The sequence below is a fragment of the Eptesicus fuscus genome, chromosome 6 (genome assembly GCF_027574615.1).
Source record: "Eptesicus fuscus isolate TK198812 chromosome 6, DD_ASM_mEF_20220401, whole genome shotgun sequence".
In the NCBI taxonomy this organism is placed as follows: domain Eukaryota; kingdom Metazoa; phylum Chordata; class Mammalia; order Chiroptera; family Vespertilionidae; genus Eptesicus; species Eptesicus fuscus.
The window spans coordinates 23,544,020-23,558,981 of NC_072478.1; the positions used below are offsets into that span (position 1 = coordinate 23,544,020).

The following is a 14,962-nucleotide window of genomic DNA, read 5'->3' on the forward strand; positions in this document are numbered from 1 at the left end:
GAGAGAGGTCTGGCCTTTGCCCTTGGCTCCTGGGAGACCATCTCTCAACCCCCTGGAGTGTCCTGCCTGATGGGCACATTGAACCCAGATAGTCTGAGAATGTGATTTAGGGCAGGGGCACTAGGTCATATGGTATCAGCTCGACCCACAGAGGGGCTGGAGACGTCCGCCACCTGGGCAGTCAGTTGTGTCTATGTGACTAAATTCCAGTAAAACCCTAGACACCTAGGATTCCCCGGCTGGCAATGCTCTGTGCCCGGCAATGCTCTGTGCCCGGCAATGCTCTGTGCCCGTTGTTTCATGATGTTGCCAGTGCTGTCTGGGACTCCGTGGGACGAGGAAGCTCAAGGCGTGGAGCTCTCCTGGATGCTGCTCCATGTACCTCTTCCTTTAGCTGGTTTTAATCTGTATGCTTTTGCTGTAATTACTAAACTATAATCACGAGTATAGCACCTTTCAGAGAGTTCTGAGATTTTTCTAGAGAATCCTAAAGCCTGAAGGTGGTCTATGGACTGTCACTTAACCCCTCAACAGGGTGAATCACATTGTTGTTTTCCCCATGGCTTCAAATTCAGTTTGTTAAGAACATCAGAAATATTATCCATTTAGATAAACTTTGTTCCCAAACGTCTCTGAAAGTATCTGCCAAATGAGGCAACTTTTCAACCAGGAAAACACCTGTTTTCCCGAGTTTATGTGCAACTTGATCTCTTCCTGTATGACCACCAGCAAAATAGCAAGTGGACGGCTGTCTCCAAATTCAAACCAAATGCTTCTCAAGGCCAGGGCGTGGTGGCTTCCTTTAATGGTCACATTTGCAGTCCCCCTTGTAACTCCTTTATTCTTCTCCCTTGTCTAACGGAGAACTCCAAGTTCTGTGACACTATCCATACCAGGGGGGTGTGAGATTAAATGTAAACCATCATACCCTCTGATAAGGTGTCCTGCCACTTGGGTCTGACATCAGCTAAGAGCATCAAACTGGATCTCAGAATCCTTACTAGGATCTCAGCACTCTGCAATAGAACAGTCTCTACAAGGGGTCACTGAACCCTAAAAGCCAGTTTTCTTTTATTGGCTGATTTCTCATCCAACCTTACACAGGGTGGGAGAACAACTATTTGTTGTGGAAGCCATTTTTTGGCGTATAATATACAGCTAAATATGAGATTGAGAAAGGTTTTGTTCAGTGAGTTGTAGGATGATGGCTAAGAAAGTGGACTGATATTTGACATATATTTTTGGTTTGAAAATATCTAATGCACCATTAACAAATTCAGGCTGCCATTTCCAAGTGTTTCTTTCTTTCTTTTTTTAAAGATATTTTTATTGATCTCAGAGAGGAAGGGAGAGGGAGATAGAAACATCAATGATGAGAATCATTGATTGGCTGTCTCCTTCACGCCCCACACTGGGGATCAGGCCCACAACCTAGGCATGGGCCCTGACCAGGAATTGAACTGTGACCTCCTGGTTCATAGGTCAACCCTCAACCACTAAGCCATGCCAGCTGGGCTCCAAGTGTTTCTTTTTAAATTGAGGTATAACCTTATACAGGACAGTGCACACATCTTAAGTATATACCTTTATGAACATTTTCATGTATATACTCAAACTGATAAAATATTCCCAATACCCCAGAAAGCTCCCTCATGGTTTTTCCCTGTCAATTCCCCATCTTGACGTAACCACTATTCAATGCCTATCATTGTGGATCAGCTTCTGAACTTCATATAACTGGAAGCACACAGTAGGTAATCATTAGTTTCTGGCTTCTTTCATTCAACAAAATGTAAGATTCTTCGAAGGAGCAGGGGTATTTCTGGTTTTGTGGCTGTTAGAATTCTGCTGTACAATTGGGCCATCGACTCGTTCTCCTGGAGCTGGACACTATTTGGGCTACTTCACTGGGGGCAGTTACTATCATAACTGCTGTGGACGTGCTTGTACAAGTCTTTGGGGGGACATGCATTCAGCTCTCCTGGGTTGGAGTTGCTGGGTCAGAAAGTTGATCTTTATGCTGAACTTTATGTCATCTTGAGTAGTGTGAGGTACAACTGCTCCATACACTCAAAGGAATTGTAGCCACTCTGTTCAGGCATCTCACACTCATTTCATGTTGTTGATGCAATGATCCCCATCACCTTTTCATATGCTGATGAAGAAGATTGATCATGGGGACATCTTCTTTCAGAAGATGTGTGTTCATGCCTTTTGCCCATTTTAAAATTGGGTGTTCTTTCCCAAGTCTGTGGCAGTTTTCACTACCATCGTGAGTGTGTCTTTTTAAAAAAATGTTTTTATTGATATTTAGAGAGAGAGGAAGAGGGATAGAGAAAGAAACATTAATGAGAGAAACATCATCCATCGGCTGCCTCCAGACATCCCCCACTGGGGATCGAGTCTGAAACCCTGGGCATGTGCCCTGACCGGATATCAAACCAGCAACCTCTGGGTTCATGGGTCAACATTCAACCACTGAGCCACACCAGCCGGGCAGTGTATCTTTTGATGAACAGTTGTTCTTACTTTTAGTGAAGTATTTTATGGGTAGTGGCATTTGTGTCCTGTTGAGGAAATCTGCCTACTTCAAGGCCACGAAGAGTTTCTCCCATGCCTTCTTCTAGAACTTTACCTTTCACATTTATATCTATTATCCATTTTAAACTAATATATGTATATGATGTGAGGCAGTGTCAAGGTTCTTCTCCACATGGATATCCAAAAGACCAGCATGACTTTCCGTCAAGTCCATCCTTGCCCCACTGACCTTCAAGGGTCTTCTTCATTTTGGTAATTTTAAGTTTCCCTCACAAGAACATCATTAAGGAAAAAACATGGGCTCTGCTGTGGTTTTGTGTTTTTTTTTAGAGAGAATCTTTTTAATCCTCACCTTAGGATATGTCCTTTGTCATTGTTTGGCTGCCTCCTGCATGCACCCTGACTGGGGATTGAACCTGCAACCTAGGCAGGTGCCCTGATCAGAAGTCCAATCTACAACCTTTTGGTGCACAAGATGATGTTCCAATCAACTGAACTACTGGGCAGGGTGAAGTCTACTGTTTTCATTGGATTTTTACACATTCCATATTCCACCTTTTACATTTTTCTTTGTGGAGTTTCTCTCAAAGGTCAAGTTAGCAAATTAGCATCAATATTTTCTTCTCAATATTGACACTAATTACATTTTTAGGTTGAGCAGATGAACTCGCATATGCCTTTTTTTTTAGTGCATCATTTGTTCCTCTTTGATAATAAGATTCTTTTTTTAAAAAATGTTTTTATTGATTTTTAAAGAGGAAGGAAGAGGAAAATAGAGAAACTTTGATGTGAGAGAGAAACATCAATCGGCTGCCTCCTGTAGGCACCCCAACCGGGGACTGAACCTGCAACCTGGTATGTGCCCCGATCGGGAATCCAACCGGCGACCTTTCTGTGCATGGGGCGACACTCAAATGAGCCACACCAGCCAGGGCTATAAGGTATTTTTTGTTGTTAATCCTCACTTGATATTTTTTCATTGGTTTTTTAGAGAGAGAGGAAGGGAGGGAGGGAGGGAGGGAGGGGGGGAGAGGGAGAAGGAGAGGGAGAGAAAGAGAAACCGAAGTGAGAGAGACACATCAATTGGTTGCTTCCCGCATGCACCCCAAATGGGGCTGGTAATCAAACCTACAACCCAGATATGTGCCCTTGACCAGGAATGGGACCCAGGACCCAGGACTAATGCTCTAACCACTGAGGAACCCGGCCAGAGAATAAGATTCTTTTTAAAGGTCAATTTGTATTTTTTATTTGGATACCAGTTGTCACCACCCCTAAAATGACAGGCTTGGTAAGAATCTCTCTAAATGATGTGCTAATGGTTCACACCTGGACATTTTCCACTGCTACAGATTAAAATTCTCCCTTACTTTGCTTCACGACTAATTGCAAAGCATTACTATAAAATCAAGCCATATAACCCTTAGGTTATGGAGAGAGTCATATGGGCTGATATGTACCAGAAAGTGGAATAAGACACTGGTGAGCGGGAGCACAAACAGAGTTCTGGGCAAGGTGCAGGCCGTGCATCCCTGGCCACCTTCTGCAGCTGCACATGCCCACTCTGCACTGGCAGAACGGGCACATTCTCTTTGGAGGGCTGCAGGAGAACCATTATTTTCTTATTATTAGTTAAATGGTACTTGTGCTCCACAAACAGATCCACTGAAGCTGAAAACACATACTCTCTTGTATTTGGTGCCTGTGAGGGCAGGGCTCAGAGTGCCTGAGCAGTCAGCCAACACATGGCAGACCTCCAATGGCCTAGCATGAAAACTGGGCTTGTCATGCAAGTATGGGGACAGGACAATGAGGTGGGGTAGTCTATAGAAGGAACAGAAACCCTTTCTGCTCCAGCAACTCTGGCTTCCACCATAGTCATGAGAGTCGGCCATAGGACTGGCACCCATCACCGCACAGAACTCCTCTCCTTCCACCTCGCCTCATCACTAACCTCAATCTCGAAAGCCACACCTCATCATCCTAGGGCCTCTCCACCTGCTGTTGCCTCTGCTGGAGAACTCATCCCCAGACCTCCTTTCATCAGAGTTCCTTGGCCTCCCCTCTTTATTTCCCTCTCCCCATGCTGACACCACTTGTATGCTTCCTTGTTTAACCAGTGACTGTGGAATGGTCTCACAGGCACATGGGAGGCCAGGAAAGGCACCTCTGAGGACCCCCAGCATCCACCCACCCACCCCATTCCTCAGCTTACCTGTCCTTATACTTGATGACAGCATCCACAATCTTTTTCATCTTTTTGGTGAGGTTTGGAGGGTTGGGAGAGAGCTTCTCAGCAGGTGGCCGCCCGCGCTTTTTTTGCTTCTTGCTCTCCTCGTCCTTGTCGCGGCTGCGGGTGCTGGTGGTCGGGGTGGAGGAGCCGGCATCGCTGTCCCGCTTGCGTTTTCGCGATGATTTCTTCTGCCGAACCTCCTCTTCGATCTCCTCCAGCGTGCCCTCCTCGATGGCCTTCAGGGTCAATAGTGGTAAAATAGGACAGCCAGCACCGAGGTTGACAAGCAGAGGCCGCGGCGCAAACCCGTGGGTTCTGGCTGGGGCAGGACACACACCAGGGCTCTCACAGGCTCCAAAAGGCCACAAAAGGCCAGAGCACATCCCACCCATGCCTGTCCTTCACCAATAGGGGGTTGTACTTTAAAAATTAGTCATATCTTCACTCCCGTGTAATAGACTCCTGTATCCCTCCACCCAGAGGTGACACTGTTTAACACTTCTCTGGACCCGATGCATCTTTTTTTAAAATTTGGGGTGAAAAAAGTGTGCAGCTCAGTGGCATTAGGTACATTCACATTGTGTGCAGCCACCACCACCATTCACCTCCAAGATCTCCTTGCCCTTCCCACGTACATGTGCACAACTGAGACAGCATGGAACTGTATCCACGTACCATACCATGACTCATGTTTTTGCTTACTATATCCTGGATGCATTTCCTGTCGTTTTTCTGCAACATAATTTTTAATGCCTGTTTAGTATTTTATTGCAAAAAGGGCCATAATTGTTCACGGGCATTTGGGTTATTTCTAAATTCTACGCAATGCCATGACTGACATCTGTCTTTTCTGTACAGATTACAGAAGTGAAGCTGCTGAATTGAAGGACATCAACACGTACAATGTTAATTTAAAAATGATCCTGATTTATTCATTCTGAATGATAATTTGCACGTTTAAAACAAAGGGAAGGGAAGCCAGGTTTCCAGGGGAGCTTGGAATCACAAAGGGAGGGGGGGCTGGACTCAAAGGTTTGTGCTGGTCATTCGTCTCTCATTTATCAGCTGTGACTATGAAATGGGCAGGGGGCCTAGCACAGAGGACACAGCACTGAACAGAATCAGATGGACACTTATCAGACAGACTTCCCATAAACGTGGTGACAACCATGGGTCAAGTGCCAGGAAGAAGGGTGAGTGGTGCTCTGATTGTGGAGCAGACCTGTCCTGCTTAGAGGCTCAGGAGAGCTTCCTAGAAGAGGTGGCACAGAAGCTGAGAACTGAAGGGGGGGGGCGCGGGGGAGAAAGACATCGAGGCCAAAGGAACAGTATGGAGGGCTTGTGGCAGGCAGGAGGGACTGAAAGGTCAGCACAGGGGAGGGCATGTACTGCAGGCCCAGTCGGGTAGGTGAATACCGTCCCCCGCCCTGGTTGGAGTATCGGCCCGAGCACCAGAGGCACAAGTTCAATTTCGGTCAAGGGCACATACCTGGGTTACAGGTCTAATCCCGGCCCTGGTCTGGGCGCATGTGGGAGGCAACCAATCAATGTGTTTCTCTCACATCAATGTTTCTCTCTCTTTCTCCTCCTCCCCTCCCTTCCTCTCTCTCAAAATCTATGGAAAAAAATATCTTTGGGTGAAGATTAAAAAAAAAAATACTGTCCCCAAAATTCATATCCAAATGGGACCTCAGAATGTTATTTTATTTCAAAAGAAAATCTTTGCAGATGTAATTACTTAAGAATCGAGCAAGATGAGTTCATCCTGTGTTAGGGTGGGCCCAAAATCCAATGAGGGTGACCTTATGAGAGACAGAAAGGCCACACAGAGACACAGGGTAGAGGCCATGTAAAGGTGGAGGATGAGAGTGGAATAATGGGGCCACAAGCCAAGGAATGCCAGGGCGACCACAAGCTGAAAGAGGCATAGAAGTCTCCTCCCCTAGAGCCTTCGGAAGAAACAGGGTCCTGCTGACACCTGGATTTTAGAATCCTAGCCCTCTGGGACTGTGAGAAAATAAATTACTGTTGTCTTAAGTCACCAAGTATGTGGTAATTGTTATGGCAGCCCTAGGAATATCTAATACCGGGGTTTCTGATCCCTTGGCCTGCAAGGCAAGAGCCAGGAACATTCTGAACGATTTTGGCACATAGGGCATAAGACTGTCTGTCAAAAAAGTGGTGCCCATTACACATCCACTACTAAGAAAGGAGAGTGCCTATTTTGGGCAAACATATTTATTGTTAATGTAAATTTTATTGAGTATGACATATAAAAAGCTATGTGCTCAATGGGGAAAGAACAGTCTTTTCAACACATGCTACTAGGACCACTGGATATCCACAGGTAGAAGAATGAAGTTGGACACTAAATTATTGCTATATACAAAATTAACTTAGAGGATCATGGGCATAAATGTAAAAGCTGAAACTCTAAAACTTGAAAAAAAATATAGGGGTAAATCTTTGTGACCTTGCATCTGGTGAGAGATTCTCAGACAAGATCCCAAAAGATAAGCAATAAGAGAAAAATAAACTGGACTTTATCAAAATTAAAAACTTTTGTGCTCCAAAGGAAACCATGAAGAAGATAAACTAAAGATCAGGAGAAATATTTGCAAATCACACATCTGATAAGAGACTTATAAAAAAGATATACAAGTGGCTAATAAGCACATGAAAATATGTTCAGTGCCATTAGCCACTAGAAAAATGGAACTCAAAACCACAGAGAGACACCACTTTATACCACTGGAATGATAAAAAAGACAGATAATAACAAGTATTAACAAGGATGCGGAGAAATTCCCTCATATCCTGCTGGTGTGAATGTAAAATGGTGCAGCTGCTTTGGAAAACAGGCAGCCCCTCAAAAGGTTAAACATAGAATTACCATTTGAGACCCAGCAATTCCACGTTTAGTATATACTTGCGAGAAATCAAAACACATGTCCTCACAAAACGTGTACACATATGCTCATGGCAGCATTATTCACAATAGCCAAAAAGTGGGAACAACCGAAGTGTCCATCAACTGATGAATGGATAAAAAAATGTGGTATATCTGTACAATAAAACATAATTCAGCCTTGAAAAGAAAGAATATGTGCTACATCATGGATAAACCATGAAAATATTTTTCCTCGTGAAAGAAGCCAGACATCAATGGATCACATGTTTGCATGATGTTATTTATATGAAATGTCCAGAATAGGGTGACTGTCAAGGGCAAGGGGGAATAAAGGGAAGGAAGACAGCTAAAGAGGAAAGGGCTTCTTTTTTGGGATAATGAGGATGTTCTAAAATTGATTTGTGATGACAACTGCAAGACTGTAAATATAGTAAAAATCATTGACTTGTACACCTTAAATGGGTGAATTCTACAGTATATAAATTACACCTCAAAAAAATGTATACAAGACATCAGTAGCATATGGCAAAAGGCACTCACTGTCTCAAAAATGTGGGGTTGGTAATGGTCCATGGAAGCTGATACAGATCTGTAACTGGGCCTAAACTCTCTCATCCGGAGTTTTCTTCTTGGCCCTGGAGCCCTGGGCCAGAAAACGGGACACTACACCCACCCCTCACAAAAGTTTGCCTGGTTCCCTGGCATGTTTCAACGGCCCCTCTCATGCATATCTCAGTGGGCGAGTTTCCAAGTCTGGGGTTATCTGAGCTCGTAGGACGGGACCAGGTCCAGTTAGCCCAAGGGAACCCTAAGATGTACGACCAGAGGCAGCACCTCTCATTCTGGGATGTGGCACTCAGCAGGGTGCAGCAAAAGCCATCACCAACCTTCTGGGAACAGTTGCTTCAGGGACATTTTTATGAAACAACTTCCAGGTTGGATTTTTAAGCATTACCTCTGCACTCAGAGCCCCCAAACATGGGGAGGGGTCAGATTTATCACTATAATCCCAGTGTACATGCAGTGGGCCCTGGGTTGGGGCCCTGACTCAGCATTCTGTAACTATAGCTACAGGGCTGGGTGCTACCTGCTGAAAACGAGTGTTGACATCACCTCTATGAGTAACTGTGGTTGCAGTCTCATCAGCAGCTCACTTCCTCCTCCTTCCTCCCCAGCCTGGCTAGGAGTCCAGGTTCTAAGGGTGACGTACTGTTGGGGTGATGTGTTCAAAGTGGGGCTACTTGACCCTATCAGCATTCCTGACCAGCTTGCAGGGCAACTGGATGCTCACTAATCTCTGGCTGTGTTTCCTATGGACCGGCACTCAGGAGACCTGCACCATGCTGAGGTCGGCAATGTTTTACTCTAACCTCATGAAGAGGTGAACCCTCACACGGAAGAGGCCAATTACATACAAGCAGTGAGTTTCGAACTGCTTGGGGATGGCACTGGTGCTCTTTCCTGTCTCTGGTCAGGAGAAACTGAGCAAACCTGACCCTATGTTAGAGTGTTGCTGTCGTGAATGGAAGCCAAGAATGGCTGAAGGGAACATGCTCAGGTTGGACAAAGGCCAAGCTATAGTGGTGTGAGCCTCTCCTCCCCCAGCCCTGCTCCTCGCCGGCCATCTCTGGCATATACCTTGAGCCACTGCTTCTCCGTCAGTGAGTCACTGTAGTCCACCTCCTTGCGGTGGCGGGAACCACGGCCAAACATCTTCTCTTCTTCTTCCTCGCAGGTCAGCCGCTCCACCTCTGCATCGTCCTTGATGATCCACGAGGGGAGCTCATCCTCCTCCATCAGGCGTGGCTTCCGCTTGGGGTTGCGGGCTTCCTCACGCCTGCGGTCCAGATCCATGCGCTGGGGAGCGAGGAGAGGGTGTGGACAAGGGAAGGCGTCAGCACAGGGAGAGGCAGGAGGACATTCAAGGGATGTTGATAAGGGGCTGCTTCTTTGTCTCGGGGACCAATGCCCCAACAGTAGTTAAACAGCAGCTCTGGGTATTGCTAAGGCCAAGGTGGCCTGGCTCCTGCATCAGGCCCTGGCTAGGGGTTCTGCTTTAGGGACAGAGAAAACTGGAAAGGACTGGCAGATTGCACAAGGGAGCTGAAATGTGGTGACAGCTTCAAGGTATAGTCTTGTCAGGAGGCACAAAGCCTGCTGGGGCCAACAGCCCAAACTAATACCATACTTCTCACCCAGAAGCATGAGGTATTGGTGGCCAAGGTGTTCACCAGACCCTTGGCTTTGGACGGTATTAATACTCCCTTAAAGGGAACCTCAAGGGTGCCTCAATAAATTGAAGAGGACAGGTATTTGGGGACTGAGGGTCACAAATGAGAAGGATGGCTAGGTGTGTGTCCCACTACCCCTCTGACACTCTTAGAACATGGAAGAAAGATGGGTGAATTAGGAGGCATTGTGGGGCCACCCCTGGCTCCATTATCACCCAGGGACTCCAACATCACTGGGAGTTTTTGCTCTGTTTGAGGTCATCAGGGCAGCGCATGTGAACCCCTCCAGGCTCCCAGTTTCATATGGGTGGAAAAGTGAGCTCCCTAAAGGTGTGTGAGGCGGAAATGCCAGCTCAACTCCCGCCTGTGGTGCTTACCATGAACAGGTCAAACTCCTCTTCGTGCCGGGCAATCATCTGATTCACAGTTTCATCGTCGGGCACTTCATCTTCTTCCTACAAGATTTCACATGATTAGTTCAAGGGTGGAGAGGCTAGGATGGGCGGTGGCCGGGCTCGGAGGAGAGCGGCGGCATCCATGGGAAATGAGCTGGTGGTCCCAGTCCGGCTGCAGTGGATGGCGACCCACACAGCAGCGAGAGGCACACACACACGCACACGCACGCTCCGTGGGATCAGGGCCCTTGCTGGCCGTCTCAGCCGAGAAGCCGAGGATTGAATGGGCATGGAGACTGAACTACCCCTCTCACCTTTAGAGGTGGCTCCTCCAAGTCGGGGTTGACGCCCGCTGGCGGAGGGGCAGTGTGGGCGAAGCTGGCACTGCCGCTGCCCGTGCTGCAGTGTCTGCTCTGTGGATAAATAGAGGACTTCAGTCTCCAGGGCTGTCAATCCAGCGTCTTTCACCAGCAGTTTAGAAAAAAAAAAACCACTTCAAAGAAAAAGCAAGTACTCATCCTCTTTCCTTTCAGCCCACACTCCCTTTACTCCAAAGGGATGCAAAAAAAGAAAAAAGAAAAAAAAAGTGCAAAAAAGGTAAAAAAACAAAAATGAAAGCCGCTCATGCATTCACCACTCACGCTGGGGAGGGGGTTGGGGCCGGTGCTGCCCTCACCTCGTCCTGCTCCTCGTGCTCCAGGATGGCCTGCAGGAAGGCACGCCTCTCATGGCTGGAGGACTTCTGGTCAAACATGCCAGCCTGGATCACCTTCTGATCAACGTTGAGCTTGTACTTGGCCGCAGCCAGAATCTTCTCCTCCACACTATTGACTGTGCAGAGGCGGAGCACGCGCACCTCGTTTTGCTGCCCAATGCGGTGGGCTCGGTCCTGCGCTTGCAGGTCCTGGGGAAGAAACACCGGTCAGTCCCGAGCAAGCACTTTAGAGTTTTAAGGGGAGGTCGACCTTGCGAAGCCATTGAGAGAGGTGGGGCCTTTTGATTATTTTGTGCCTGCCTCTTGCCTGGCCATTCTGCTGGTCCCAACCAGCAGCCGCCTGGCTGGGAGTTCAGGTACAGGATGTGGAGCCTGTGCCAGGAAGATTTCACCCTGAGTTCCTACAGAAGTGTCACTTTCTATCTTAGTGATACTTGAGAAATACTCAAGAAGATAGCACAGTTTGGGAGGACAAGCCCTGGGTGGTTATATCCCAAGCAGGTCCTATCACAAATGCAGGGGTCCCCTTGCCTACCCAAGGAGGGCCCTATGCTCAGTGTGACTGTATCACGGTACCATTTACAGGATGGAGGCAAAGCTGGACAGCGTGTTGGCGATGCCTACTTTGGTTGTGGACCCTAGTACTTCCTTACTGTGCAACCAGGCCCGAACTCAACCTCTCTGAACCCCAGGTCTCACTCTGTTCACACGAGCCACTCTCCTGGCTATTGTGTGCATGAGAGGAGCGAATGGGCATCAAGTGCTCAGTCCAGTGCCTGGTGTGTCCTCTCTCCACTACTAGGCCCCCTGGCTGGCCAGCATGCTTCCTGGCAGGGCCAGCACTCGATGGCAGCTCCCAGGCCCTGCAGTGAGCTTAGTGGCCTCTGATACTGCCCAGTGTGACAGATGGAGGAGAGGGCTCCATAGGAGCTTCTCCCTGCCACCTGCTTGCTGACAGGAGAGGCACACCCCAACCACCTCTTGGGAAACTGGCCAGTTGTCAAAGTCCAGGCAGGAACTACTCCCCAAGATGACAGTAGAAAGGGATGCTAGCAAACACCCAGGGTATTCATCCATCAGATGGGCTATCATTTACACACTGATAATGGGTGCCACCAGGCTGTGGTAAGGGTATACTCACAACCCATCAGTGGGAAAGAAACCTGGAAGCCTTCTGGAGGCCACTTGGGCAGAAACAACCATATCGTGAAGGGGACACACCCATGAACCAAGCAATCCCACCTCTCAAGGTTGACCTGGCTGATGCTCTGAGAGAGCAATAATAGGGCTCGCTGAGGGGGCTAGTGGTCATGCCAAACACCAGAGCCCAGATGCCTGATAACTGGACTTTGAGTTAAAAGTCTCAGGGCCACTGTAAGCTGGGACGGCCAGCAGCTGACTAATGCTCACCCAGAGGTGAAACACCCCAGCAGCTGAAGGGAAGGGACACATCCTGGAAAATGCTCTATTTTTGTGAAAAACAGAACACACCGATTAAATGCTGGCATACACTCAGAGAAGAACAGGATTGGTGGAGAAGGGGAAAAATGGACTCTATTACTTTGAGTTATTGATATTTGCCATTTTTAAAAAGTTAAGAAAAAATTAAATATTTTAAAACTACTGTATCTATAAAATCACATCCTTGCACCTATTGGCATGTGCCCCCATGGAGTGTATTCAGGTAAGAAATAGAGCAGCAGTACACCAAGTGCATAAAAGATGACCTGAGTCTTGTTTACAAAAGCACACGGCCTAGGACTTCCATCATTAAAATAGCGATGATTACTGCCAGCTGATAAGAGTGGGGCCTTTTATTTATTTCAGAGAAGAAGGAAGAGGGACAGAGAGTTAGGAACATCAATGACGAGAGAGAATCACTGATTGGCTGCCTCCTGCACGCCCACCACTGGGGATCGAGCCCACAATCCAGGCATGTCCCCTTGACCGGAATCGAACCTGGGACCCTTCAGTCCGCAGGCTGACACTCTATCCACTGAGCCAGACCAGCTAGGGCCAGGCTTCTTTTTATATATGTAACAATGGAATATATTTTTGTCATATCAGAAAAGCTATTTTGGTTTGAGAAACAGAGGGGAATGAATACAATGTGGGCTTCCCTCCAAAAGCCTCAGGCACTGTAGGTGCTGCTCCCGGGCCTGGGAGATTGCAAGGAGGCTAGTGGCATTCATGAGGCTCAGCAGGGTCTCTCTGCGCCTCAAGCCTCTCCACCCAGGGCGCCAGGGGCTTTTACCTGGTGGGGGTTCCAGTCACTGTCAAAAATGATCACAGTGTCAGCCGACTGGAGGTTCAGGCCGAGCCCCCCGGCCCGGGTGCTGAGCAGGAAGATGAAATACTCGGAGCCGGGCTCGTTGAAGGTTTTCAGCAGCATGCCCCGATCCTCCGCTTTTGTGGTTCCTGCCAGGTATGAGGCCAACAGGATTAGTGGGGTGACTGAGGGGGAGATAGGCGGTGGCAAGGAGAGACACAGAGGAACATGTGCTTTGGAGAACAGAGACTGCACCCACATGTGACACCACTAAAAGCCACTCTCCCCATCCCGGAAGGTAAGAATGAGCCCCATGAAGATGGCTGCGCCTCCTCCATATAAAACAGGGATGCTGCAAGAACTAGACCAGGTGGGGGCTGAAGCCCAGCAAACACCCAGGCAACAAGGGCTCCCTGTCAGTGCTGTTGTTACCACCAGTCCCTGCCCACCAGCTAATTTCGATAACACCATACCCTCAAAACAAGCAACTGACCAGAGGCCAAGAGTCTGCCCTCAAACCTACTGCAATGAGATTTCTTGGTTCAGAGAGAATTGCCTACATGCAAGCACACAGGTGTCTTATTTCAGCGGCTCATTTCCCTTTGGGCAGGACAGGCTTTTAAGAGTTACAGGGACTCTCAGGTGTTGGCCCAAAACAAGATCCTCAGCATCATGAGTACCAGAGAGGCGTGTAAGTACTCACGTTGCTGTTGCTGCCAGCTCAGAGCAGAGGTGCCTTGGCAAATTCAGGAGTCATTTTTGGTGATGAAACAAAAATTAAACACTTCCTGCCACTCACCTACAGGGCCCAATGAACAGTGCAAAGGCCTGCTGCACTCTAGAGCCTGGCCTTCAGATGTGCCCACAGCTGCAACAGATCTGAGGAGGGGCTGAGGCCTCAGGTGGGGCAGGGGCAGGCCCAGGAGGGGCCACCTCCCCAGGTGCCTGACCTGCACCCTTGCTCTTACCACTCTGATGGTGGAAGGTTCTATTTTTATACAATGTGTCACTGAGCCCCCTTCCTCCATTCTTTACTAGAGTTTCTATCCGTTTGGCAGTGTCCATGAGAAGTATTAGGGATGAATCATTCTTAACCCACAAAATCCTCATCCTTATGGAAATAACTCTTGTCATGGAAGAAAGGAGGGAAAAGGGGGAGGTGGACGGGCACTGGGGTGGGTGAAAACACGCTTTCCAAATACTGGACAGCCTGTCCTCTGGAGGGTTGGGATGGTGACAATAAAAAGAACGGGCCCTCCCTAAGGATGGAGCAGCTGGAGCAGCAAAGGCCAAGGCACAGAGAGAAGAGGAAGGTGAGACCCATGATCAGATTTGTGTTTTTAAAGACTGCCCTGGACAAAATTCCAAGAACGGGCTGAGGAAGGCAAGATTCAGGGCAGGTTCTGGGACCGATAATCAGCCTAGCAACCACCAGTCCGTGGTCTGTGAAACTACAAGATGCAGAGTGAAAGACAACACAGGGACACAGAGGTTTGGGGCATCTGGCCATGGAGATGGACTTGGCAATAGGCTTAGATAAAGATTCTGACTTGTGCGGGGAACGAAGAAGCTGTCTTAACCATGTTCACCCCAATGGCACTCAAGTTCATTTTTCTCATGAACACCGTTCATTCTCGCCATCTGACAGAGGATGGGGACTCCCTCTA

At 48.0% G+C, this 14,962-nt stretch overlaps 1 protein-coding gene across 2 annotated transcripts in view; it reads right to left on the minus strand.

Moving 5' to 3' along the window:
- The window catches only part of SMARCA4 (SWI/SNF related, matrix associated, actin dependent regulator of chromatin, subfamily a, member 4), a 90,493-nt gene that overhangs the window by 16,337 nt on the left and 59,194 nt on the right, over positions 1-14,962 (minus strand). For both annotated transcript variants that reach the window (XM_008158036.3, XM_054717428.1), the window contains exons 25-30: positions 13,281-13,444; positions 10,988-11,215; positions 10,626-10,724; positions 10,294-10,371; positions 9,324-9,542; positions 4,757-5,010 (exon numbers count right to left, since the gene is read on the minus strand). In XM_008158036.3, coding sequence (XP_008156258.1) covers positions 4,757-5,010; positions 9,324-9,542; positions 10,294-10,371; positions 10,626-10,724; positions 10,988-11,215; positions 13,281-13,444 — 1,042 coding nt within the window. The remainder of the gene's footprint in view (positions 1-4,756; positions 5,011-9,323; positions 9,543-10,293; positions 10,372-10,625; positions 10,725-10,987; positions 11,216-13,280; positions 13,445-14,962) is intronic.